The following is a 25,145-nucleotide window of genomic DNA, read 5'->3' as shown; positions in this document are numbered from 1 at the left end:
TTTACAGTATTTAGTTGTGTAGACAATGAATTGTTCTTGGGGAATTTTTCAGGGAGAAGCATCCGGCGATAGTCGAGCCTGAAGCAATGATGGAGTTCATTAGACGTTATAAATTTAAAGTTGGGAAAACCTTTGATTTGGGTCTAATCGAAAACAAACTGCGGCAGATTAAAAAGGAGGTATTATTTCATTTTCACCGTAACACTCCGTTTCGGATTTCGGTATTATATCTGTAATAAGAGTGACAAAATCGTCAATAGGACAAAAGGTGTCACACCCCGGTAATGTGAGTAAATGCGGTTGTTTGCCAGAGTAATCCTCGTAATACATCTTAACTCCATATACTCCATTCAAATTGTGGATTTCAAATGATAAGTATGAAGCATAAGGTGGTGGATCTATCAGCTTGTAAAGCTGCAATGCCGTTAAAACAGTAGCAACATTCACTTCATGCCCTGAATATAGGAATATTTTCCTCTCTGGAGGATTAAGGTTACCATTTATTTTGTTGAGGGTGTCTGAGACGATTTTCTTCAAAATATATCCGGCTATCACTGTTTTTAGCTCCTTAGTGCTAGTTTCTATGTAATAAAAGTCCACTGTGTATCTTTTTAATGGCTCGGGGTATATAGCTTTAGTCCAGTTTTCCAAAGGTAAACCCAGTTCTTCTTGTATGCGCATTCCAAAGTATAAATCCAAGGCGGAAATGTAATCCACGTCTTCCCCGATATTTTCCTGAAGGGTCTTAATCAGTCCGTCATAAGACTGTAGTCGGGCCATATTTGACGCATCAGCGTAGATTAAAGGAACGGTTGTTGGACAAGCCCAAGAGGACAATTCTTTATCCTGTTCTATTGGTAAATACTTATAAGGAATTGGCTGCCACAAGATGTTCTCGTTCCAATTCACCGGTTCATTGGGCGGGAATAAGCCTCCTAATACCAGCTGCAAAGACATCTTCGTTCTGTCATAGTCGGTAGACCAGGCCTCATACGCCTTAATATTCCAAGTTTCCTTCAAAAGATTGCTATAGCGTTGCCGTAGATTGATTCCTAATTGATACTCTCTCATTTTTCCTTCATTAGTCAGTTGTGAGTATCCGTACGGATCGTAGAAACTTTCATTGTAATAAGGATTGCTTGGCCACAATCCCGCTTTAGATGGAGTTCGGTCTCCGTGCCGAAAAATCACATGAGACAGTACCAAGGTGTTGTTTGAGCAACTTAAGGTATTGATCCTGGAGTATTGTAATAACAGTATTATCAACGATAACAGCGCGTCGTGAATAATAAAACCCATGTCTGTATCACTTGAGACACTTAAAACTAATGTTGGTGAAATTGATTGTAATAAACAAGGATTAAATTTGCTTTATCGGGCTTGGATGGCGACCCAATTATGACTGATTTGAATGTTGATGTAATTTCAAAGTTCTATAAAAATACTTGCGCAACTTGTTAAATGATTATAAAGTTAGGGTTTAAGATGAGAATTGTCTTTTTAGTGCACATCCATCTTTTGGGGTTAATAATGATTAGTGCAAAAATGCGTGTTTTATAAAAGGATAGTTCTGTTCGCCATTATCAAGAAAAATCTTTATACTTCGTCCAACCCGGATTTTTTCTTGACAATAGCAGGAAAGAAGGGACAATAGAAGGATTGTTGAAGATTGCGTGATTTAAACCTCCCCGGACAATCCGAAGACAACTATATTTAGCGCTGTGAATTATAGTTGGAATATAAATAATATTTATTTAAATACTCTGAAAATATCCCTAAACAAATTGGCGCATGCCATTTTTTTCTAAATTGATATGCATAGTGAATTCTCTACAATTAGATGTTGTTTACGGTTTATTTACTACATTTATTTCGTTGATAAATTTCATGATTAAACAATAATCTCTTCTGCTGGGTATGTGATGGTTGAACATTCGATACCCAGTACTGCGCTGTTGACGTGCGGCAAGCCATTAGTCATCTCCATTTAGTCAGGTATGCTATTAAAATTGGAACATCACATTTTGGTGTCGATCAGTGATACGTTTCCACTTAACTTTGCCGATAAATAATTTTGTTTGCATGAATTTAAAAGTGCAATAGTCCAAATCTAAACAATGAAGTACTGAAAGGCAAATGGATTTTCTAGAAGCCCAAATCAGTTAGTACGTTGCAACAACTAGGGAATTTCTGGAGGATAAAAGGAGATCCCCGAAGGGCAATAGAATGCTTCCGAAGAGGCAAGCAATATTTCTCCACGTCGATACTTAAATTCTCTAATAAATAATTAATTTAATTGTAGCACTGGCAACTTCTCCTCACAACGCCGAAATCCTGCTCAACTTAGCCAAAGTTTTATTTCACCTTCAGTACCTGGACGACGCCATATACCTCACGCGTAGGTCGCTGGAAGTGGCCTCTCCGGAGAAAGGGGCTTGGCAGCAGTATTTCACTTTAGGTAAACACGAACATTTAGCCCTACCTAATTCGTGTATTATCAAATTTTTATTCGAAGGGGAAATTTTCAAAGCCTATGGGCATTATCAGGAGGCTCAAGTGCATTTCAGGCACACCTTGGACCTGCATCCAGGGTACGAACCTGCCCTAAAATTGTTGAAAGAATTGGAAGAAATGCCTCTCTCTCCTTGGCAGTCTTATACCTATTTCATTATAGGTATTCTAGTAAGTTTTGGAATCTCATAAGCCGCAGGAAATTCAACTGAGTTGCATTTTAAGGTGGTTGTGGTTTTACTCTTCTTAAATAATTTAGATCGACGTTGTGATAGCGGTTTCAGTAAATCGCAGAAAAATTTGAACAAAAACATGAAGGGACTCCCTTGGAGCGGCAAGAAATGCAAAAAGATCACTACATAGCTGTAGCCAGACATAGACTTAGACGAATACCAAAGGGTGAGCTTGTCATAAATCAATTTATTTGTTTTACCTGATAATTTTATTTTATAGGCACAAAAGTGACATATTCATAAAACCAGTGATCTCGCGAAGCCCGTTTAGTACTTAAGGTTTGTGCCATATGCGCATGAATAAGGCATCATGTGTGTTGTTGTTCGACTTGTACCTGGTTTGATTTTGCTCATTTTATTATGTATATTAGGTTGTTTTGTTTAATAAAAGCAAAGTTGTTAGTAAGAAACAAGTGTGTATTATATTCTTTAAAGCACCTTCATACAGTACGGCTATAGCATATGCTGTGAATGTTCTCATCAGCACATTCATTTCATATGCCGTTTTGACGTTTTTGTTATATGCTATTCTTATTAGTCGTTCTGACATTCCCGATGCATTTAGATTAAGTTAGTGACGAACTCTAAAATGGTTTTTAATTTTTTGCAAGGAAAAAGGTGCACCACGAAAAAAATCAACGGTGCTTTCTTCTCAGGGCTAAACAGGGAACCTAAACACTATTTTTATTTTCCTAAAAAGCCGTGACATACTATTTTTTTCTTTAAAAATATTTAATGACAGTCATTCAGTATTGAATGCGCGCGCCACTGGTGCACTTGAAATTATTTTTTTAATTGAAAAATGCACGTGTCATGTAATCGTCAAATATTTCAACCTAATTTCTATTATATCCGTGACGTATATCACATCTGTGATATATTTACCAGTGATTCACAGTCCAATGCATCTGGCTCAAGGACGATAAATCACATAAATCAAATTTACGGCAAAACGGTGGAAAGGACAGAAAAATATCAAGGGCCCTTCGGCTCATTTTTCTTTTTTCCGTTGCATATTGGTGCTTTTTATCGAATTATTAGTGCTCAACACGCTGTACTGCGTATTGTGGCGTGTTGTGGCACTTCATGAGCGCATTCTACATATCGAATCTAGTCCGAGAATCTTCGACAGTTTTGAAATAAAAACGATATATTTTTTAATCGCCCAGTAACTCAGAAACACCCTGTACATTCCTAAACAAGTACGTGTCCTGAACCCAACAAACATTATACCGTTCATCCAGTTTCGGATGCATCTCTGACCAGAATTCGAAAGCGGTTGTCCAAATCTCCGGGATATTGAGGAGATGTGGCCATTCGGAGTTTAAAGTAAAACATAAATAATTCATTCCGAAAAGGAGGCGAATATCCGGTTGATGGGCTTAAAATCCTGTTATCCGCATTGGGAAATCGGATATGCCAACTTTAAATAGGTATAATGTGTAGGCGTATAAACCCTTTGCTGTTTTATGTATTAATCCTGGTACATGGCTACATAATGTTGAATAATTGTGGCTCCTGCCAGTGGTAGTTTATTACTTAAAAATTTCACCCGTCACGCCACTGCTTTTATTGTAATTAAACGGGAAATTTATCGTTTTTCGTCGGTGCTTCCCATATAGCAAAATGATGTATGCTTTTTCCGATTCTTCACTAAATATACGCATTTTATGTATTTTCGATATTTTTTTCTTTAATCGGTAGTTTTCTTAGAAAAATTTGGTTAAAAATAGAAATATATTTGGGTGATGTTTTGTGTAACTTTGATACTTTGTCAACAACGCCCGGTAGCCCATGAGCCCATCTATCGTGGATGATCCTGTACGCTCTCGTTTTTATTGTCTTTATGTGCGCATATTTCAACACACAGCGACATATTTTCTTAAGATATTTTCATTTGAAATGAACTGCCACAAAAATAGCTATTCAAATTTAACGAATATGCGGAATTTTTTAAGCTATTCCGATGCTTTTTTGTGGGCTGCGAGAGGTTTCAATTCAAGTGGAATATGCATATACTATTTCACTTAAATTGAAACTGTCCTTTTTAGAACCGAAGACATTTTAAAAGAAATCAAAAGTTTTTGTTTTTGATATGTTCAATCGTAAGTTTCTCGAGATCTGTTGCGTTTAGGCATAGGACACGGTACATGAAACACACTTAGAATTTTACGTAGAATTCAAAAATGAAATGAAAAAACAGATGTTTCCATTTCAAGAAACAAAGTTGGTAGTCTTATCTGTTTTTTGGACTACCCTGTATACATAAATTTACCATAAAAAAAACCTCAAGAAAAAATAAAAATCGACGTGTCCGAGGATTTTGGCTGCATGTGTTCGGTATCTTACATAGGACTGTTCCGTCCAAAGCTTCCACACTGTACATGTATAAATCCATTAAAATATACATGTATAATGTGGATTTTTAATTCTTTTACGAAATCGTTATTACTTAAAATTGTTCGATAAAATGTTGTAAAGGCCGATTTTGAGGGGTGCTCAATCCAGTGGCGTGCACAGATTTTTCCTTAAAAAATCGCTAATCTGGTTTATTAAAATTTTGCTTTTGGAAACTGTCATAGTAGACCTTGGATTTTATATCAACCATGCCATTTTTGCTGAAAATGTGCAGTTTATCAAGCTCTACAATTAAAAAAAATCCGCGCTAAATCGCACAATTAATAAATTTTCTACAGATTGACCCCGAAACAAATGGGCCACACTGTAAATTTCCTAAAACAGAATAACAAGCAGAATTTTATTAAGGAAAAATATACAGGGTGTTCCATCAGAAAAACCCAACTTTAGTCAATAACTAAACAACTATAACGTATAGAAAAAAAAACTAACTACTGCTCTAAATTCTATGAAAAATTCTACCTAAGAATCCATTTGTTCCGTTTTCAAAAGCTGGATAGTAAAGAAAATACGAGGGAGTCCCAAAACGGCTCTTTTTTCAAAATCACCCTGTAGTTCAAAAACTATGAAAGTTTTGTCAGCAGCACGATTTGTTTCACATAAAAATAGCACACTATTACGTAAACCGTTTTCACTATTCCGGCGAAAACCATCAGAAATGGGCCACCCTGTACGTGCAGTTGAGGAAATTGATGCTCCTCCTGCAATCATGAGTTGTTCGAATTTATTGGGTTTAATGTCAGGCTGCAAGGGAGGAAAGTGGCTCGGAGCCGTCCGTTAAGTAATGGGGCCAGAATAATTATTAATTAGCTAAATATCCGTGGTTAATTCTATTTTTCTTGCCAGTCACGTAACACAAAAGTTGCTTTAAAGTTTGTTCAATGTTGCGCGGTTGTTTAGATGCAAGTCTCATCTGAAAGAAACTTGCGCGATTATATTAAGTTTGCTGATTATAAAGGAGACAAAGATGTTTCGTCATTTACTTAATCAATAAATCTTGTTGGTGATTCGTGCCTTGAACTCGTTTCAGTTAAAACTATAATTTTTATCTTTAAAGTTCGACGAAGAATCGGGACGTTTCTGGGACAAAGGAGTACGTTCAGTGCCAGAATCCATATGCTTCGTGATTAAATTTCAACAACAAAGCGTATACAGATTCTAAACCTGACATTACCCAAATTAGATTTCTTTACTTTTTCATAAATTATTTTTTTGCTCAACACTTGCCATGCAATAAACCCACAGAAAACATTAAATAATCCCATCACATCTTTTAGAAAATCTCTTTTGTTAAAGCTGCCAAGGGAAATATCATTTCCGCAGGAGGGAAATCAAATCAGATGCTTGAAGTGCAGTAACCCAAATGCTTCCAGATTTTAAAATCCAGTATCATCCGTCACGTTTGAGGTGCAATTTCTCTTCATTATAAAATAAAATTCGTTTAGATCGAACGAACATTCTCCTTGAAATTTCAGGTAATTTTACTAACAAGGCACGCTACTATCTTTAGTATCAATTAGAAACTATGAAAATTCTTGTTCAAAACTTGAGATTTTGCAAGATACTTGAGATATTGCACAATGCTTAAGACTGTACACAACTTTGGATTTTGCACAAAACTTGATATTATTGCAAAAAACTTGAGAATTTGAACAAAATTTGAGATTTTGCACAAGACTTGATATTTTTCTGAAAAATCGAGATTTTACAGAGAATTTGAAAATTAGTAGGGAAAAGTTGTCCAGTTGGGAAACGCAACAAGACACTTGTTTGGTACAACCGGTAGGATTATTTTTAAAAAACTTGAAATTTGGCAAACATTAAAAGAAACATGAAGACTTTCTTGTTGAAATTTCTGCAAATCTTGGTGCGCCACTGACTCCATTAAAAAGTTGAAACTTAAACATGAAACTAAAAATTCTCCTACAAAATCTGAAATTTGCCACCTGTTTTTTTTAAAATCATACTATAGTTTGCATAATGACAAACTTTAACAATATACTTGCATTTTCTGAGCTTCTTTGGAAATTCCTAGCGGTCCTAAACTAGAAACTTTCTTTCTGGAATTTTCATCATCTTTTTGGAAAAAGGTGCGCTATTGGCTTTCTAGAGTTTAAAACCCTGAAGATTTTCCTACAAAACGTCACATCTACTGATTTCTCTTAAATCAGCAGCATTCCTAAAAAGGTTTGCACGTTGTAAAACTGTATTTCGGAAATGACGCGATTGTGGACATATGTTTATAGAACCTTTTTTTCTTATTTTTATGTAAGAAGTATTCCCTTAAATTTACACAGTATATGTAGAAAATAGCCTATATCTTTCGCAAAAAAGTAGCTCATTACTTAATATTTGGCCACCAATCTGTCAAGATTAGATGATTATTTTCTAAAATGACCCATTGCACTTCTTTATCTCTTGTTAAAGATAAAAAAATAAAAAAATATTGATCACGTGGTACTTTTTTGGCGGAGATTTTGAAATATTTAGCTGAAATACACAATGATAGTTTCACAATTGCAATTCACGATATTCTACATAATTAGGTGCACAATAAATCAATTAAAAACATATATAATTTGTAAACTTATGGTTTATTTAATAGTGATCTTTAATTGTTACAGAACGCTATCGATATATCTCCTTTTTTATATCCATAATATAGTCGTTGAGCTTGATATTCTTACACAATAATGAAATTCAATTAAAGTATACTATAGAAAAAGCTGCCCAAAAACTAGGTACATTAGTTGAGACATAGAATAAGGAAGAGTTATGGGAGTCCAGTGCATTAATGCTTAAGTGTGTTAGTCGTGTATATATTGTGCGAAATTATACAAATGGATGTGTTGCGCTTCTGTAATATTTCTTCTTATTCTATGGCGTATGTGTTGAAAATAGAATAATTTTAAAGCGTAGCAATACCACATAATACATCGACAAGAACACGAGTAACTGGTTTGTTTAAATTCAACAATAGTACTTAAGTAACTTTGGACATTGATGGTATCTGTGGTATGTATAGAGTTTAACGTAATAAATCAATTATTAATGAATGCAATAATCATCGTATTAAATGGTTGTACAGATTATGGCTTACAATTATTACTTGTGTACATATCATATATTTCATCTATGCATAAAACACTGAACAAATCATCCACTTGGTATATTGCGTTAATTTGATCCATTATCAGGACAATTAAAAAACGAAAAATATTCAAAATTTATAACTAAAGCGCGGATTTCTAGCAGATGCATTTATAAAGGTAGTTCAGACTTTTCTTGTCAGTTTCTGGGAGATTGATGATTTCGAAATTCAGAATATCTTCTACTTCCATCACCCTATGCTGAGTAAGATACCATCCAACGGCTTCTATCTTCACTTAAAATAGCTCCTCGCTGCAAGGCCCTGCACCTTCGAGCACCTGCAGCATTAGTCACAATTCGATTTGTAGTGTTCGTCATTAAAAGATTAAAAGGAGAAATTAATTGTAAAAGCAAAAAAATAATAGAGGATCATAGCCGATGATTAATTTACGTTATACGGCAGCTGCGAATTGTTTCAGATGAATGTGTTCTAAATTTCGACTTTTTCTGGCAAAATATAAATTTGTAGTTATTTGTTATTATTGCAACTAAAATGGAGGATAATGTAAAAAAGCAAATTAGTCAAGCAGGGAAAACAAAACAGTTTTTCTGATTATTGATTATTGGAACGGTCCCTTTTGAAGGCTCCAAATTTTAAAATTGATCTGCCTCGTCCATAGAGGACCGAAATAAAATTTCAATACAATTAGTTTTAAGAGAAAACGGTTTTTTTAGTAGCAATTTTGGAACATCGTTGATTTCGAAATTAGGAACGTAGCTGCTTAGAAAATTACGTTGGAAGCATATAGCAACTGTCAGTTGTTCGAAGTAACTGTGATCGATATTGCTTCGAAGAAAACTTTAGTTTAAAAAATTTTTTTTTATTATTTGCTTTTTAAGCGCGTATTTAATTTTTTTTTGCTGATACATCCGCACTTTACTTATAACTAGTAACCTACGTCTTCTACTGCTTATAAATAAAGTCAAATTTTCAGCTACATATTGGGAGAACTGACTGAACTAATGTGACGGCGAACACTTTTTAAGTAAATTTAGAGTTAAATTCAAAATGCATATCATATCTTATTAGTAAATACCTAAAGTGGAGCATAATTCTTTTTGCTAAATGATAAATAAACGGTGCTTTAAAGATTTTGTGACACACATACATACAGTAATATAAGCAATTTTTAAAGAAGACTAACTTAACGCTATTTTATGTGTTTTTAAGAACAATTTAGAATTTTTCATGTACTGTACTTACATCTTCGATTGATATTTTTAATAAAATACCACGAATATTACCGTTTCCGACTTAAAACGCAAGAAATGTTGTTGTGTGTAGGTAGCATGAACCATGGATTAAAAAAAAATCTGTGGTATTTTATTAATATTACCTCTTGTTGTGTGAAAAGCTCGCTTTTTGAGTGTAATTTTATTGTTGGAATGCACACGTAAATAATTCAAAATACTTTATTACAACACCAATAATTTGCAATTAAAGCAAATGACCTTTTCCCAATTTCTCATAAAGACCGTAACTTTGATCAAAATCGGCCTAAATTGTGTCGTTTCATGCGGTGCAGCTGGCGCACTGGAATTTATTGCGGCCAAAAACCCTAATTGGGCGAGATTTCTCCACTGTACCTGCATTTTGTCATTTGCCAGTGAAGTGATGATTTATGACCACCAGATTTGGTTAATTGGTGTCCCCAAGTCACCACTTGCCCAAGATTATCATTAAAGTTTTATTGAATAATTAAGCACGTGACGTATTTGCTTTCTTAACATTAAAGTTCTGTGACTGAGACCCAGCAGTGCACTCGAGGTCCAAAAACCGGCTCAGCTAAACCCCACTGGCACTTGAATCACCCCATAAATAAAAGTAGCTTGACAGAAGTTCTGCATACCGATCGGATTTAGCTGAACCGACATTATATCCAAGATTGTCCAACTGAATCTAAATATCAAAATAGAGCTACGAAAGATTGCGATTCCTACAATAAAATGACCATTTCAAATCGCAGCCCGAGTTGAATCGTTTAAGACTAAATTAAATGTGCAATTTTCAGTGAACTCTGTTGAATAGTAACTGAAGAGCTGCTGCGCCTGTGCCGAGTATTACCAGCGCAAAGCTAATGCGCGTTTGACGAAGGTGAGTCGCCGAATTGCAGCCGTCCGCTTGACAGCAGAAGGTCCTCGAATTCCAATCCCAGTTATCTGTAACAAACGGAATACATTTATTCAATGTTCGATCTTCTAGCGGATTAATCTCTATTAAACAATGTAATAATTGATAACCGATTACGGCCCTTGATGGGTCTCAAAACCAGATCAACGCCGTTCCAGTAAACTTTAGTTTCAGCTTATAGAGTTGCCACAGATTAATTTATTGGGGCGTCTGGAGCTGCATTGACCGATTATAGCCAGTGCTGGGCCAAACAAAAGGCCCTCTGATACGTTCACAATAATATTATTCAAAATCCTTTATAGTCCATTGATCCTCGCTATTGATTTTTTAGCAAATTTGCTGGATGCTTTTTCGCACGTTAAAACCATATAATCAAATTTATTAAATAAAATGGCGCTGATTTGATCCAATCTTCACGTTGCCACACTTCCCCTTTCGTCACCTACCAAACTATAGACGGCTATGGTCCAAAGCACTGAATTTTGGCGTGTCGTTTTATAATCGATCCCAGAAAGATTCTAGATAATTTCTTGGGGCCCAGTTATAGGACCATATGAGAACGAGAATGGCATTTTTTGATCAACCAACGTTGTCAATTAAATTTTTTGGCCAACCAAAAAAAATGTCATGAGTTTATTACTGTTGGTGGTGTCAACGGATTGCATTTTTTTAAATCACTAGGGAGCAAAACGTTATTTAAAGCGTTGCTACGCGTTGAATAATTGGCTTTCAGTATACCAAATTGAGTAGAAATACTAATACTAATGGCGCTCGTTTGTTGCAATCTCCACGTTGCCACATTTCTATTTTGGCCGCTTTCCAGATATGTAGATTACTGGGTGCTAAACTGGTATTTTCAGCAGATATTCTTTATAATAGTTTCCCTTACGTTAAAAAAAACACGTTCCGTCATACTTTACTCTAACCGAAAATGTAATTTTTATCTTTAAAGACAAAATATTCCATAGTGCTAATTTTCGGCCCTAGATATGAAAGTCTGAGAGAGAGGCTTAAACGCAACCCACCATACATGAGAGTAATGTTGGAAGTATGGAAGTGACAAATTTCAAAAATTGAACAGTGACTTAACATGAAGAAAGGTCAAACTGAATATTCCCTAACCGATCTCTGTCTGTTGGATAAATGTCCAGCAGGATAACAATATCATATGACGTAATTATTTAACAATGGAGTTGAATATTATCCTATTTTGTTGATTTTATGTACAGCTGCCTGCCTGTCATAAAGCCGTTTAGTATTGAGGCCCAAATTGGCCAATTCACTGTCATTCTGACAAATGCATGAAATAACTGTCTTTGAGCGCCTACCATAATGCAAGTCATGACATTGGAGATATGGCAACATCGAGATTACAATGATGGGCGGCCATCTCGTAATTGTAGAGCTGTTCTGAAGCGGCCACTTTCTCAGCAGTATTATTCGAATCCTTTATGGTCTATTTATATTTGTCATTATTTCCTTGGCAAATTGGAAATTGACATCCTCCTTCTCTAGACATTAGATATATATCCTAAACCTGATTTTAGATCAATTTCCAAACTTGTTTGTAAGGAGCCTAATAGATATATAAGTCCTCTATGTATCTAAGCTGAAGATGAATATTAATGACTTCCAATTTAGCCACACGTATAGTGTTACTCGACCTGTGACACTTCGCCCTTATTCATCATCCATTCAGCCCCTGTCTGGCGTGGAATTAGCGTATACATCATTGTCCGCGGTCTCACCTCGGCATTATAGAAGACGATAAGCAGCCATTTCTGACTCTCATCATACATTTAAAATATTATACAGGAATACGATCTAGCCGAGCAAGTCCTTCTTTAATGAAAGATTTAATCAACGCACATCTCGTAATTTTACTTCCATCATTTCTAGGCCGCATATATCTGAAGACGTGCCTTTGAACCGGTTGGATGGAGGCCAAATAACTTTTTGAAATACGATATTTTGAGAACGAGCTGGATTATTTAAATGAGAAGAGCTGCGAGGCTGATAGTTAATCATTATCGGAGTTCAGTTGAGGCGAGGAAATTGGGACGCAATTTAAGTGTTTTTATCAGTCGAACGTTTGTTTTTAGCTCTTATTAGTTCTCAATAAAGAAAACGAGTCTTAACGCTGCGATTTGAGAAATCTAGCTTCTGGGAACAACAAAATTGCATAAGCAGCTAAAGGATCCTTTGAAAGGATTTTCCACGCTCCAGGACTTTCTCAGGAGTTCAAGCTGCCATTTAAATCAACATTCGTTGAGACAGCTATGTACAGATATCGCCCATAAACTGCGCATCATATGGGGAATTTATTACTAACGAATTTGAAAAATAAATTACTACAACTGTGAAATTGCAATTTTTTTTAGAAGAAATTTCAAAATTTTCTATTACTTCTCAGAACTTGGAAAAACCACAAAGGGAAAAGTTTCTTAACTTCTGATTTTCCGTTCATTCACAAATTTTCACGTTATTCAGGCGATTTTGAATTTTTGTTTTTTTTTCCGAATTTCTGCATTTCAGTAACATCCAGTCAAATTTCATGGTGGTTTTTCAAAATTTTCAAAAAAAAAGACAATTTTTTAATTTTTTCTAGAAAAATTGCAATTTGACAGTTACAGATAGTCATTTGTCTTTTGATGTGAATGTCATTTCTCGTCATTCCGAAGTAGAGCCCCAAGACGAAGTAAAAATTTATATAAGTAGAAAACTCCCAAACGATGCGTACTTTATGCGTGACACCGCATATCATACAGGGCGTTGTTAAGTTGCAAATTGCGGAAATGCATGGCATCTTTTAAACCACAAGAGATACTGGATCGGTTACGTAAACGTTAGGTAGGTCTTGGAGGTCTTTTCTTCGGACCTTATATGTTGGGTTCCCACTTTCGGACTTGAACGGCCAGGTTCGCCCTTTTGGGTGTGAGCGACTGGCATGTCCAGGTAGGATTTGGAGGACTGGGCTCCATATTAGCATATGGAGGGCCGGGATGTGAGAGTCGGATCTGAACGACTGGGGTCTACATTGATCGACTTGGACGACTGGTAAAATCCTTAATCGGATGTGCCTGAAAGCACTCAGGTACTCGAAATATTTCCGATCTTAAAGCAGATCTTAAATGAGCATCGAATTGCGCATATTTGCTTTAATCTAATCGATTCTGTTTCGGTTACGGTTTAGGAGAGCGCCATACGTTCTCGCGAAGTTGTGCTACCCTGTATATTTAATTTATAAGACTCGAGTTGACATTTTAATGGTCGCAAAGGGATATTGATGTGTCTAAACACGTCTCCAACGTGAATTCTTTAATAAAAATGTCGAAGGAAACCTAATACTGCCTGATGCATGCAAGGGCGATCGAGGAAATATGCTAGCAGCTTACTTGAGAAAGTCGACGGAATATTTTAGAGGGATTTGTGGCAAATGTCTTTATGTCAAAGATTTAGCCTGGAAAAATTGGCCCCAATAGCGGATTACGGATTAAGATCATAGTAATCATGCTTATCATCTTCAAGGATATCGACGAATAATTCGAAAAAATGGCGTCCGTTTATTCTAATTTTAACGTTGCCACATTTCCATTTTCGCGGCCCATCGATTTTGGATCCGAAATTGGATTTTGTGGATCAGTGGAGAGGAAGCCACCAAAAGTGCGAGGTCAACCTTGTAACGTTGCAGGATGTCGCAACATGTGGTTTAAAGAATTCCAAGGCAGATTATAACTTGTCACAAACCCTACCTTGAAACAATGCTAAATCCTGGCTTGAGGGTCTTTGAAGTTGGAAATGCGGCAATGTCGAGGTAGGTGCAAATAGCAAGCGCCATTTTCTTCATGCTTTTTAAAGTAAAAAAAAATGAAAAATAAGAAAAATATAATATTATTTGGAAAAAGGGTCTTAAAAATAACCAGCCACTTTTTCTCTTGTAAGGTTTTCTACGCTATTAATCTTAAAAATTGTGAAAGATTGCTTTGAGCAAGTAATTCTATACGTTATTGAGTACGGAATAAACATTTCAATTTAAGGGCGAGAGGTGCTTAATGGCTATTAATATAGGCCAAGTTCCACATAATTACCATAGAATCTCCATCTTAACTTGCCAACGTATTAATCATTGGGAATTTCAGTATGTCAGAACAATTCGCTGAGCTGAGATTTCATAACAACCAGAAATGGAGATTTATTCTTTAGAAACTTTAATAGTTTCCTGACTTATTGCAGCTACTTTAATACTCTTTATGCAAAAGTGATATAAGTTAAAAAAGTTTATGAGACTTCCAAAACAACAAAATGGACATCGGACGAAAAGGATTTAGCATAGATCTTTTTATATCCGGACGGATTTCGGGCGGAAAGCAGGCAGCTGGGAGCTGACTAAAAGCGTCCCTTTTTCAAGAAGAATCAAGTATAAAAATAAATCCCCTAATCAAATATTTAAACGTGAAAAGGGCGCGAGTCGCTCACATGAAATAACAGAATTTTTCAGCCTGGCGGAAGTGACAAAAAAAACAGGTGTCCATGGAAATTTCCATTAAATTTTTTTCTTTTGTGATTTCTTTATTTTCTATTTCTTTTTCTTTTTTCCTTTTCCTTCTTTTCATTTTTTTCTCTATTTAAACTCTTTCAAGAATACATTTGGTTCAAAAGGAACCTATTTGGTATTAGGAACAACGATTGGAACAGGAAGCGAATCGCTCACATGAAATAACGGAATTTTTCAGCCTAGCTGAAGTGACAAAAAAAAGGTATCCATGCAACTTTTTATTTAATTTTTTTCCATTTTCATTTTTTCTTTTCTCCTTCTTTTTTTCTTGTTTTTCTTTTCTTTTTTTTTTGCTGTTTATTCTCTTTACAAAAATACATTTGGTCCAAAATGAACCTATGTGGTATTAGAAACAAAGGGCGAGTTGCGCACGTGAAATAACGGAATTTTTCATCCTTGCTGCAGTGGCAAAAACGTGTCTCCGTGCAACTTTTTGATCAATGTTTTTTCTTTCGCATTTTTTTATTATTCTCTTCTTCCTTTCTTCTGTCCCTTTTCAAGGGATTATAAAGGAGGAGATATACTTAATACAACATAAAACTCTATGGTATCAGAAACAGAGATCGAAGGAAAGTCTCCTAAATAGGATAATGGCAATTTCTGAAGTTTCCGTGCTTGGCGAGCAAATCATATTCCCAGCCGAAAATTCAATCCAGTCGGAGACATATACCTAGTTCACGATGCTCGGGTAAACCCCTTTTCCCTTTTGTTCTGCAAAAGGAACTTGCTATTTGACCTAAAGGGACCAATTTTTATTTCATGTTCAATTTATTGCTCTTGCCAAATTCACTTTTCATCCCTGGAACGAAAATTCATTTTATGGCAGAGCTGCAAATTTAAATCTTTGGAGAAAGCTTAGTTCAAATCAGACATTTTATACATTAAACGTTACAAAAGGTTTTTTGTTTTGTCCTTAAATTTAGATTAAAGTAATTCCTTGAAAGATTAATGTTTCTCCACAATCATCGTGCTTTATGAAATGCTGCACTCAAGGAGATTATTGATGCAAAATGGCAAAAGGAAAAGAAATCCACTTACAAATATTTGATTAATTTTTTACGCGTCTTGCCCATTCAATTTACCGAAATTACGATTTTCTTCTTCAGTTTTCGACGTCCCTTTATCGAGCTTTATCAAGTTTTTGATTAATTAATTATGAAAGCTCTTGGTAATACAAAATTAGCAATTTAGCGTGCTTCGGCGAATAATCCACTACATATTATCTCTAACGGAAAAATCGGCAATTTGTTATTGTGTTTTAGATATAAGCAAGAAACACCCACGAATGGGCCTCGCAAGCAACAATTCAATACAAAAACCTCCCAAGGGGATTTGTGGATTTCCATTAAAGGTGTCGTTTGATGAAGGTTGCTACAGGAAGGTGAAACGAAAACTTGGATCAACGATTTACCTGGACCGGGATGGCAAGATTTCCAAAGGATAATCCTGGTGACACACGTACTTTAGCTTCTTAATGAATTTAATTACCTAACTAAAATGTATATTTTATCTTTGTTTTATGCATTATCAATATCATGCATTTATGTATGTGCGAGAGAGAGAAATAATAACAAGGACCAGTGTATTGGGGAGCAGTTGTTTTTACTACCCCAAGTTTCAAGGGTTCAACTACCGCTACAACTCGCAAAGTTTGATAATTTCTCTTGGATATTGACCACGAACGACTCACAACAGTGATTATGCGACATACAGGGTGGAGCAACCAAATGGAACTAATTCAACATCTGCATATTTCCACAGACATGAAAAAAATACTGAAGCACGTCATTAATCGTAAATAAAAATGTCTTCTAACGTTAATCAACATTTGAAGCATGTCTTCTTATGTCAGCAAAATCGCGTGGTTTAGTTTTGTACACTATACTCTTCATACATCCCCCTATAAGAAGTCGAATGGAGTAAGATCAGGTAATCGTGCTGGCCACACAGAGATCCTCGTCACCCTACCTATCGATTTGGAAAAGTTAAATCGAGGTACTGTCGGACATTAATTACTGTGGAGCTCAATTAGCCGAGTATTGTTGGCTCGGTTGATCAGGATATAAGTTGGCCGAAGTTGGTACGATGTTATATTGGAGTAGTGCTAAATAATTATCTCCATTCAAGTTTTCATCAACGAAGAAAGGACCTATGATTTGATCTCTAATTATCCCTGCCCAAATATTAACCTTTGTGGGGTTTTGTGTGTGTAATTCTCTAATCCAGTAAGGATTATCTTCAGGCCAGAAATAACCACTTTGACGATTAACGTAGCCATGAAGTGTAAATGTGCTCATCAGAAAACATAACATATTCGTGTTGGGTAACATCGTTATCCAACCTTTGCATCGTTTGTTCATAAAAGTACATTCTTTTATCAAAATCGTCTTCTTGAGGCTCCGGAGTTGATATTATTATTTTCTTTCAGTACGCGAAGAATCGAGATGTGACGAACATCGAATTCTAAAGATGATTCTCAACTAGAATTATGTGGGTTTTCTATAAAACCAAGCATTATATCAAATTTGGTATCGTTATTCATTGCATTGAAAGATTCTTTTTTTATCTGCCTTACATGCCCACGTTCACGAAACTGCTTTTCACTTTTACTCACTGTATCTTGGGATATAGCTGGAAGAGCTGGAAATTTTTCTTGAGATAGATGAGCAACTTCGGCCTGTGATCGTGTTTGATTTCCATGACTAATCTTCGATAAAATTGTTATTTAATGCATTTGTGTTAAACAAACCATGTTTCTAAACTGCACTCGACGTTTTCAACAAAACTAACAAAATCTGTTTTCTTGATATTGTGGAAAAAATTCAGTACAAATTGAAAGTAAAAACCCAATAAAACGTTATTTTGTTTTTTTAAATGTGTTGTTTGGTTAATTTAAACATTTTTCAAGAGTTTAAGAGGTTCGAGAAATGCATTTTGGACATCTCATAGTACGTTGAGATTGATTTGTTTTGCTATTTTATTACGTTATCAACAAGGAAATGATATAAGTTATTAAGTTTTTAGTTTGTTATAGAGAATTTTGTCAATTACATGAATTTTTATTCTATTATTTTTTGCAATAAAGTTTAAAACTATAGCAGCTTTGAATAAAGAATAAAAAGACTTTTTCAATAAGGAGTAATAAAATACTTCCAATGTCAAAAATTTTGGAGTTGCAATTGTTACACAAAGGGGGTTGAATTAAGGAATGAAATTTTTACGTCGCAAAATGTAATTTCAGAATTTAGCATTCACGAAGTTCGGTATTTTTTTCATATATGTTGAAATATGTAGATATTGAATTTATTCTATTTGGCTCTTCCACCCTGTATACAGGGTGTTTCATTTAAAGTGATGCAACCTATTATCTCTGGAGCTAAATTAAAAAAAAAAAAAGTTTCAAACAAACATTGCTTGTTATGGAAGGGGACGCCCAACGCACATAAGCAAATTTTTACCCATTTAAAGGACATTAAAGGCCAACTTCGTTTTTTTTTAATAGAAAACCATATTTTGGCAAAGAGTTTAAAAAATAAAGTATTTTTTGCTGGAAAAGTTTTTTTCTAGAACTTCCCGTTTTCCGTATATCAACAAAAATTAAAGTGGCACATTTAAAATATCAGAAGCGAAAATAACTTAATTATTGGAAAATAAAAATTAATAAAAAATCATGGTAAAAATTATTTTTAAATATTAATCAGTCGAACAAAAAAGCCATGTTTTCACTAGAAAGTACTCGTAAATTTTGTTTTTTGGATATCGAGTTTGCTTATAAATTTCAAAGGAACCTTTAAGACAAAGTTAAATATTTGTTTCTCCGCTAGAGTTGTTAATTTAAAAGCGAAAAATAGAAAACTTTTTTAAAGAAAACAAAATTCAAATGGTGTCAGCTAAAGGAGAAAGGGGTCAAAACGGCATTGAATCTTATCGGATTTATGTGCAAAGGTTCACTGAAGAAAGAGCACTTTGTTGAAGTTTTTAGCAAATAAGAAACTTCTTGAAAATGGCAACGTGGAAACAAATAAAAAAATCGTCGTAAGAAACGCCACTAATGAACACAACCAAATAGCTGTTTTAGCAGCTCTAACTGTTGATCCCCATGAAAGTTGCCGTCAATTGTCAAAAGATTCGGACATTTTCCTGACTAGTGTGCATCGCATTTTAAAATTGAATAAGTTGCATCCATATCATATTTCCCTTCACTAAGAATTACATGGCAACGATATTGAAAAGTGGGTGCAATTTCGTACTTGGGCAAGGGAAAAATTAGATTTGATCGAAAACTTATTCTTCAATGTGCTTTTTCCCGACGAATCCACTTTCACGATCCACGGGGTTTTCCTGAAAAATGGATAGAATTTAATGGTTCAGTGAACTGGCCATCCAGATCCCCTAACTTGACCCCACTAGACTCGTTTTTTGGGGTTATTTTTAAGAAAAGGGTACAGCTCTAGATGTAAGTTCTAACAACCCCAAATGATATGAAAAACTGCATCAAAGCAATGTGTGAAGCAATCACTGAAGAAATGCTTGAAAATACTTCGAGATTATTTACCATGAGAGTTGGAATCTCTCTTGATGCAGAAGGTGAACATTTTGAGCATTTGTTCAACTGATAAATGTTTAAAAATAATTTTTACTATGATTTTGGATTAATTTTTAGATTCGATGAATTTTTATTTTCCATTAATAAAGTTTTTTTGTAATTTAAGTCATGTGTCATTTTAAATGTGCCACTTCAATTTTTGTTGATATGTGGAAAACGACAAATTTAAAGAAAAAACCTTTTCCAACAAAAAATACTAAATTTCTTAAGCTCTTTGTAAATTTGCCGAAAAGAATGTGTGTTCCATTAAAAAACAAAGTTGGTATTGAAATGTCTTTTAAATGTCCTTGAGTAGAAATTGGCTTATGTGGGTTGGACATCCTCTTTCAAAACAAGCAATGTTTGTTTGGAACTTTTTTAAATTTTAAATTTGGTTTCGAAGATAATAGCTTGCGTCACTTTAAATCAAACACCCTGTGTAAACAGCCTTATGCAGGAAACCACAATCTGAAATGGGATGAACTAAAGAGTGATGGTCGATATAAAGAAAAATATTTACAGGCAGGATATGATAAATTGGAGTGTTGATGTTTGGAAGAAAGATTCAGTATATTTCTGCAAAGCAACTTGCAAATCAGATAGGTACCAAAGTACACATAGCTTCAAAAGTTTTGCCATCACCTGATTTTTCTGTTTTAAAAGAATTTCACCTTCATATTTATGGTTTATCATTAACCTTGGTACCCTTTTTGCATCGATAAAAGTTTTTTTTTCAATATGTTTTTCTTAAATAAAAAATTCAAGGTTTATTTTGATGGTATGGGCTAGTGCTTTTTTAGACTTCAAAGCAAAACCATGAGTCACCAAGTGATACCAAAAATTGATCGTACAGGAATAGTGACTTTAGTGGAAGAAGGGCATTTGCAGAGATTTGTAGCTGAGTGAATAGGCATTTCTCAAAACGACGTTTCCCGCACATGGAATCGTTATTTAGAGACTAACTCTCTGCAAGATAGACCTAGAAGTGGTCGTAGGCGTATTACTAAGCAAGGGCAGATTTGTTATACAGGATGTAACACATTCAAATTTATATATGGGGATGTCGGAAACGGTAAGAGATTCAAAGTCCGTTAAATGTAAACAAAGTTGCATATTTTGGCGCTTAACAATAACCTATTTGCGAATTTAAAAAATTAGATGAAAACCGAAAAATTGGATTTTCGTTTTTCTCAAAAAATTCGAAAACCATTATTCGAAGAAAGTTGATAATGACACATTATATATAAAGACCACTTTTTGTCTGGGCTTCTACTGGTGTGATCGGCATTTTTACTCGACGGTTAATTTTTGAAATTTCCTTCCAACCGACCTTGTATCTCTTACCGTTTCCGAGATCCCCATACATAGACTCGAATTTGTTACACCCTGTAGAGATTCCAAATAACCCAATCTATCTACCATTGAAAATTTTTAATCGCTCTATCAAACACCCTGTATGTGTGTAATGTACAAATACAGTGATCCTGCAGTGGATGAATTTTTCATCCAACGTCACGTGCCTCTTTAACGACCTTCCCCTAGTTTAATTATTAATTGCCGCCATTTATATCGACGACCATCAGAGAGCTTCCAGCTTCAGGCCGAAGCGCAGTGTATAAAGAATTAATTTCACTAATGACTCAAATAACATTTCAGTGATCTCCGAAGGTTTGCGAAGGGAATCAATGCTAATAGGATCTGCCCTTGAAGCCTGGCTACAGTCCATTTACTTAGGAAATGAATTAACAAAATATTGAAATCCATCAAGCATCTAAAAAATGGAGTCCGTTTGCTATGCTATCACTCTCAACGTTGCCACAATTCCATTTTCGTACTTTATAAATTTGGCGCATTCGGTGACACCATCTATCTAGAAAAACCCAGTATAGCATTGTTTTATCTCCCCTTTGTGGCCAATTAAGCACTAATCTGTGGCGAGGAAATCCGAGGAATTCACCTCACTCTGACATCTTTCATCTTAATCACGTATTGACCACTGTGTCAGGGCGTGACGCATCTCTAACGTCTAAATGACGCCATAAGGATTCTAATACATGGCGATTTTCCTTTTAAAAAGTGATGTCGACAGTTTTTTTGCTGCGTCCAGATATCTCTTTAATTGTTAACAACGGTTTATGTTGGTCAGTTCGCAAATGTGGAAATGTGGCATCAGCGGAATTAGCACAAACAGGCGTCATTTTTTCTAATTGTTTCATATGTTGACTGGCTCACATTTCAGAACTTAATTTCATTTTTTGCACCGTTTCTGCAATTATATGCGTCATTCCGTGGATGTTTAAGCTCAATTTGTTTCTCTCTTTATTTGTAATAGTCAACTGCAACCAATGGAATAACCACAAATTCAATTCTATTCAATTTTCTTGAGATAAAATTCAAGACGGAGCAGGAATGATCTTAATTATTATTTATTGGTCAGCCATTGGGTTTGGTTTTCTCGATTAAATTTACCGTCGAATTCTTTCTCTGTTTACATTATCAACGTTTTTCAATATATCACGTGTTGCGAAACGTTATTAAAAATGTGCAAAATCATCGAAAGCTGCAAATTTTTCATAAATTGTAACATTTTCAACAATTGACAATATACTTGAAGTGACAGGATTTTAAAAAATTTTAAAAAAATTAAGAATCTGGAATATTATCAAAAATGCCCAAAATTGTAAAAAATTTACAGGCTATTTAATTTGAGGAGATTTTCAAAAACTTAGAATATTCTGTAAACTGCATAAAATTTCAAAAAATCGTCAAAATCTTAGAGCGATAACGTTTTTGAAAATTGACATAAAACACGGACAAAGGAAGAGTCGGTCATTTTGCCACACGGGTCTATAACTCTATAGCAACATGTGAGAGCAAGAAGGAAATTTATTGGACAGAAATTTTATTACGACTCTCACGTGTTTCTAAAGAACAAGGTTCCTGGGGCCCGATTTACAGGAATATGTGCGAGTGAGAACGAAATTGGTTGTCCAATGAAGCCAGCCTGCAGCTGTCCAATGAAGGCCACATCTTCCTGCAGAATTCCTTGGCGCAGATGCCTGAATTCGCAATCCGTTAACGGAACTATTTATCAAAGGAAAGCTAAATTTTCATTAGTGAACCATCATTTTCGAATTAATTTTTTAAACGTTTTTACATGCGAAATGTGTTATTCGCTTTTCTCTTGGACAATTGAACTCGCGAGTATCGCGAGCAAATGAACAACATAACTCTGCTAGAGCACTCGTTAAGAGTAAAATTAGTTGAACTATTTCGTACAGAGATCAATTATGCACACTGACGTTAATATCCGCATATAAATCGTAACGACATAATGGCATTGCGATATAACAGGATAAATAACACGTGAATCCATCGTGTGACGTGAAAAGCTGAAAGTAATATTGTTGCCGATGCAATATGGCAATGCTGCAATTTAATTTCCGAATTACATGAAAGTTAATCTAGATAATGTGGAAATATCGAGGGGTTAAAGTTCTAGGTGTCCGTACTTTAATCGGTTGATTGCTGGGAGTTTACGGGGTAAATTGGGACTTTCGTGAGCATGTAAACTGCCACTTAAAATGGCTCGACTGCAATCTCTTTCTAAGAAAACGTAATATAGTATTTTCCTTTTAACGACAACGTTTCCAATTTCTCGCAATAATATTCATCTACTTCAATGTAGAACAACACTCCAGTAAAATCACTTATTAAAAGAAGAGCTCCAGAGAAAATTAAATTTTTCGTAGTCTTCTTATTGACAAGGATCAGTTTCAAACTATTAACTTCCTCGGGTGCAGTAGAAATGCACAAAGTTCCGATCTTAGTAGGACATAAAATTCTGTGTTAACAATTCGTTGGTGTATGACACACACTTCTTTTCAAGAAAGTGTTTTCGAAAGTTTCCGTCCAAAGCTTAAGATTTCGCTGTAAACTGTAAGTGGGTATTTTAATGCTGGTTCATTTGTAACTCACCACGTAGGGAAAAGTTTCCTTAAAGTTGTTTGTCTTAAAATTTTGGCCCGTGTTAGAGAAGGAAAATTAAATAATAACCTTCTAACGAGGTATATGTATCAATGTGAATTAGACATCTTCGTAGTACTACTCTCTGGACTGGAGGTTGCCACATTTTCACTTTTTTGCCTTAAGAAACACATAGGCTGCGAGGCCCATATTATGTCATTGAATTTTGACAAGTGTTCTCACTTACCAATAATTGAAATGTCACTGAGCAACGACATTTACCTTATTGTTAATTTAGGATTTTAGATGGCCGTTGTTGGGCTGCAAAAAATCTCCTGATAAGAACTTTACCCGAATTCCGAGAATACATAATATAAAAATGTTTACCCAAAAAATCTCTGTAGGAAGGTATTATCGACTTCAAACGTTCAAAGCTCGTTTTCTTCAATTTTTTTAATACTAATCTTGACAAGGAATTTTAAATTAAATTTGGCTCCGAAAAGCTTTACTGATAAACGAGCTTAATTTGGCCATTTGAGATAACCGCATTGGCTTTTTTGCTTTTATTGTTACATTTTTCCTACAAAAAATCTTTCACTTTAATTATTATGCGATTAAGCGCTTTCTATTTAATATTTTCTGGCAGACTTTTGTATTAAATAATAGTCATTGTGAAGTTTCATTGTGGAATTCCATGCAGGTTTTTCAGAATTTCTCTCAACGTATTACAATCAATTTTACCAGACACGAATTCAAAATTTAATTAGCGCAAATTATTAATCGAATTTTCTTCTTTTTCTTGCAACAATATGAGCTCGATATTTTCGTAGCGTCACTATGGGCATTGCCACATTCTCACAATGCTCAAAGAACTGGGTCTGATTTTTGTCACTGGATTTTGACAAGTATTCTGATAGAAACAAAGGTGAAACTTAATCGAAATGCGAATTTTTATTTATTATTAATTGTGGTATTTTTTAACCGCAAAAAATCAGTTGATCGGGATTTTCAGATTTGTTGCTTCAACTCTAATGCAAATGAAGCCGGGGAAATCCTTCCGGTTTTATTTTACTTTTTTTGTTTGTTTTCTTTCTCATTCTTTTCATTCATGATTTCTTCTAGTATTTTCGGTCCTTTTATCTTTTAATAATAGCGACGATACGTTGTTGCCGTTAACCGTTGTTCTACATTTCCGCATTCAGTCAGGAACGAAGCAAAGGCTGCTTTGTTCCCGATTCTTTGAACCTTTCGCATAGTAAGATTATGTGTTCTGAATCGTCGTCCGGCACACAATATCAGCATCCACTAGACCTCGTCCTTCAGATCCCATATCGGTACATCCCAAAAACTGGATGCCTAGTCAGCGCTTGCGTCACAAAGTAGTTTATCTCTTCCCCCTCTCTGCTATGCCCTTCGGAGCCTACATGAAGGTTTTGGCTTACCCGTTATGCAGATTGCAGATCTTCTGCCATTCCTGTAATAACTGATCCCTTACTTTCTTTTTCTTCTCTTTGCCCTTTATGTAGATTTTACATTTTTCATTAACTTCTAAGGATGTTGGATATATTCGGGCAACCACTTGGATAGCCACTGCAC

General features: G+C 35.1%; 2 protein-coding genes across 2 annotated transcripts in view; one reads left to right on the top strand and one right to left on the bottom strand.

Annotated features, from left to right (window-relative positions):
- LOC136411058 (uncharacterized) overlaps positions 1 to 24,792 on the top strand; it is a 138,450-nt gene extending 113,658 nt beyond the window's left edge. The window contains exon 5 of the mRNA XM_066393464.1: positions 24,752 to 24,792. Coding sequence (XP_066249561.1) covers positions 24,752 to 24,792 — 41 coding nt within the window. The remainder of the gene's footprint in view (positions 1 to 24,751) is intronic.
- On the bottom strand, positions 30 to 1,314 carry LOC136410854 (venom acid phosphatase Acph-1-like). The gene has a single exon (XM_066393211.1). The coding sequence runs from the start codon at positions 1,297 to 1,299 to the stop codon at positions 169 to 171; it is 1,131 nt and encodes a 376-aa protein (XP_066249308.1). The 5' UTR covers positions 1,300 to 1,314; the 3' UTR covers positions 30 to 168.
- Positions 24,793 to 25,145: the final 353 nt, after the last annotated feature.

The sequence above is a fragment of the Euwallacea similis genome, chromosome 9 (genome assembly GCF_039881205.1).
Source record: "Euwallacea similis isolate ESF13 chromosome 9, ESF131.1, whole genome shotgun sequence".
NCBI classification, from domain to species: domain Eukaryota; kingdom Metazoa; phylum Arthropoda; class Insecta; order Coleoptera; family Curculionidae; genus Euwallacea; species Euwallacea similis.
This window is presented reverse-complemented; position numbering and strand designations above follow the sequence as displayed.

Coding starts and splice junctions, on each gene's coding strand:
- LOC136410854 (XM_066393211.1), bottom strand. CDS start 1,299: ATGGGTTTTATTATTCACGACGCGCTGTTATCGTTGATAATACTGTTA.